Genomic DNA, 3,930 nt, shown 5'->3' on the forward strand with positions numbered 1-3,930 from the left:
TAGTAGCAGCAGCAGTAGTAGAAGTAGCAGCAGTAGTAGAAGTAGCAGCAGCAGTAGTAGAAGTAGCAGCAGCAGTAGTAGAAGTAGCAGCAGCAGTAGCAGTAAGAGTAAGGGTATCAGTAACTGAATAGCGTATACAACATCACTCTCAAATAAAACTAATGCAAATGTACTCAAGACATAACAGTAGTAGTAGTAGTAGTAGTAGTAGTAGTAGTAATAGTAGTAGTAGTAGTAATAGTAGTAGTAGTCGTAGAAGTAGTAGTAGTAGTAGTAGTAGTATAAGTAGTAGTAGTAGTAGTAGTAGTAATAGTAGTAGTAGTAGTAGTAATAGTAGTAGTAGTCGTAGAAGTAGTAGTAGTAGTAGTAGTATAAGTAGTAGTAGTAGTAGTAGTAATAGTAGTAGTAGTCGTAGAAGTAGTAGTAGTAGTAGTAGTAGTAGTATAAGTAGTAGTAGTAGTAGTAGTAGTAGTAGTAGTAGTAGTAGTAGTAGTAGTATAAGTAGTAGTAGTAGTAGTAGTAGTAGTAGTAGTAGTAGTAGTAGTCATAGTAATAGTAGTAGTAGTAGTATAAGTAGTAGTAGTAGTATAAGTAGTAGTAGTAGTAGTAGTAATAGTAGTAGTAGTCGTAGTAGTAGTAGTAGTCGTAGTAGTAGTAGTAGTAGTCATAGTAATAGTAGTAGTAGTATCAGTAGTAGTAGTAGTAGTAGTAGTAGTAGTAGTAGTAGTAGTAGTAGTAGTAGTAGTAGTAGTAGTAGTAGTATCAGTAGTAGTAGTAGTAGTAGTAGTAGTAGTAGTAGTAGTAGTAATAGTAGTAGTAGTAGTAGTAGAAGCAGTAACACTAATAGTAGTAATGGTTTGAAAAAAAAACTCAAAAAGTCTCAAGTGCAAAAAGATAAATTAGCTTAAATATTCATTTGGTACTTGGTCACTGGTAGGTCGAATGAAACAACCGTCATTGTATCGTCTGCGTCCGTTTTGTTCGGCATGTAAAAAACATTTTTTTTATTTTATCTCGGTTATTTTTTTTTTATTATTAGCCAGAATTATTATTATTACTTTTGCTATTATTATAATTATAATTATATTTTTTTATTTTCATACCGCACCGTAATAGTGCTTATTTGATTCACGTACACTTACGCACAGTGCGCGTGTTTCCTGTAAAAGCTCTGGAAAAAAAACTATAAAACTATAGTGAGGTTTGTGAGAATAAAATTAAATGAAAAATAAAAAAAATGGGACCAAACGAATACAGGTGGAGGCGTATGACGGGGGCAATCCATCTCGTTCCTCTTACCTAATCGTCAACATCACTGTTCTCGATTCCAACGACAACCCGCCAATTTTTGAGAACACCTCTTATGAAATTCACGTGCTCGAAGGTGAAAACGTCGGAGAAACGCTGATAAAACTGTGTGCGAGGTAGGAAGGATTGTGTTGTTGTATGTGTTGTTGTCCCATGTGTTGTTGTCGCATGTGTTGTTGTATGTGTTTGTTGTATGTGTTGTTGTGCGGTTGTCCCATGTGTTGTTGTATGTGCTGTTGCATGTGTTGTTGTGCGGTTGTCCCATGTGTTGTTGTATGTGTTGTTGCATGTGTTGTTGTGCGGTTGTCCAATGTGTTGTTGTATGTGTGTTGTGTTGTTTTGTGTCGTGTTAATTCAAAAATATTTTACTTTTTGCTTGTTTTTTCACGTAGATAGACATGATGTTTTTAAAATTTGAATTTATCAGTTGGTTAGATAAAAATTGTATAAGCTGGTTTCAACAACTTGACCAATGGTGCTCATTAATATGCAATGTATATAAAAAGATACATGAGTGAACGTTTGACTAATAAACTTTTTAATTTTTTTAAGTACGCCTCATAATTTATCAGTAAATAAGCACATGCCATTTTTTCAAAACCGGCTCAGAGACGCCGACAAAGGTTTGAACGGTCTGGTCGAATATCGATTTACCGACGAAACAACGCAAAAGTACGGTCACTTATTTAAAATCAACAAATCGACCGGGCAAATAAGCACGGTGCAGGCCCTGGATTTCGAAACTCAGCAATCCATGACACTCAATGTCCTGGCAACCGACCAAGGGGTCAGTGGAAGCTTATCATCACAGGCCACTGTCCTAGTGAATGTGAAGGACGTTAATGATAATGTTCCAGAAATTAAGGTCAACTACCAAACTCGAGTCATTGAAAACGTCACTAACGTTAATAATAGCTACACTAAAAACAATTTTAACTCAGGTGAAACTGCCTTGCGATTAAATCTTAACGGTCCGAATAGCGACGTCAATGGCGTTGAGGTCGTTGTGAGACTTGTTGCTAATTTGCACGACAACAAATCCATTCCGAGCAACGACACAAACAGCAGCAGCAACAGCAGCAGCAGCAGCCTTACAGCAAACAGGATATCAACTCCTCACATTTTTGAAAACGCAGACGTCGGGTCGTTCGTCGCCCACGTAACTGTTCATGATAAGGACAGTTCTGAGAACGGAGAATTCTCTTGCTCCCTTCACAGTTCGCTCATTTCTGACCGACTGCAGAAGTACAGCAGTCTGGTTGATTTCGAACATTTGAGTAAAGATTTTCAGCTGAAACAAATGTATCAGACGGAATTCAAAATTGTTACTGCACGTAAATTCGATAGAGAAGTATCAGGGAAAGAAAGAGTGATTATTTTGTGTCGGGACAATGGTAGGATGCCTACATCTTCCAGTGCAACAATCGACGTAACGATCCTAGATAAGAATGACAACCCTCCAATCTTCAGTCAGACTCATTACAGAGCATCCGTCAAAGAAGGAGCAACTCACGGTGCCACTGTCTTACAAGTCTCAGCGACAGATAGAGATGAGGGTGACAATGCGCGAGTCCTGTACGAATTGAAATCAACTGAATCTTCAGAAAGTAATGAACTCATTTCCATCGATTCGAACAGCGGACTAATTACAGTTGCAGTTGAGAGCGTTGAACTTGAAGATTCAGATCATTTCGAATATACCGTTGTGGCTAAAAATTTAGGCACGCCTGTTAAATCGTCAAATGCTAAATTAACTTTGCAAATTCTCAATAGCCAAGATGAAATGCCAGCTTTTTCATTGGATGTCTATCGGTTCAGCGTGGAGGAAAACTTAGATGCAGTGACCCCCGTTGGCAAAGTAGAGTTGATTAGTAATAACAAACACTTAATAAAACATTCGCTATTTTATCTTGTTTCCAATGGTTGCTCTAACAACGCTACAGAATTTTTTTTAACCGAATTGCCTTTTAAAGCTGAAAAGCACAGTGGAAAAATTTATACTAAGAAAAGTCTCGACCGAGAAATGCAAAATAATTATCTACTGAATGTGATGGCCGTTCAAGACAGGCACGTTGTTGAACTGGAGGAAGGAGGAAGGCTGGTGCTCAAGAACAGGACCGCTCAACAGGTGGCACCACAAATCGCCTGCACAACTGTGGAGGTCAAAGTTCAGGACTCGAACGACAACCCGCCCATCTTCACCTTCCCGACGACCGACAACAACGTGGCCTACTTCTCCGTCGACGACTTCCCAGGCTTCGCAGTGGCCAAGCTATCGGCCGTAGATTACGACTCAGGAAAGAATGCTCAAATCAGATTCGCAATCGAGAGCGGCAACGAAGACGATCTATTCACGCTTGATCCAACATCGGGGATGGTGGTCTTGAGGCGACACCTGCTTGGGCACAAATCGAAAGAGAACCAGTACAATTTCAAACGAGAATTAGTTGTTAGAGCATCGGACCACGGCCCGCACCCACTCAGCTCTAACTCCACCCTCACACTCACCACTCGACGCAAACCAGCTAACGTGCTGCAGCGGATAGCTGATGACTTTCGGAACGCAAAAATTTATAACCTGCTGGCCAGTGAAGATTTAGCTCAGATTTTAACAATAACGCT

The 3,930-nt window shown here is 39.5% G+C and overlaps 1 protein-coding gene across 1 annotated transcript; it reads left to right on the forward strand.

Moving 5' to 3' along the window:
* Nucleotides 1-1,221: 1,221 nt before the first annotated feature.
* Nucleotides 1,222-3,694, forward strand: HELRODRAFT_65492 (hypothetical protein; the record flags this gene model as incomplete). The annotated part of the gene is made up of 4 exons (XM_009021642.1): nucleotides 1,222-1,424; nucleotides 1,918-2,302; nucleotides 2,555-3,379; nucleotides 3,437-3,694. Coding segments are annotated over 4 exons (1,671 nt in total), but the record flags the coding sequence as incomplete, so codon positions are not given.
* Nucleotides 3,695-3,930: the final 236 nt, after the last annotated feature.

This window comes from Helobdella robusta, assembly GCF_000326865.2.
Source record: "Helobdella robusta unplaced genomic scaffold HELROscaffold_3, whole genome shotgun sequence".
NCBI classification, from domain to species: Eukaryota; Metazoa; Annelida; class Clitellata; order Rhynchobdellida; family Glossiphoniidae; genus Helobdella; species Helobdella robusta.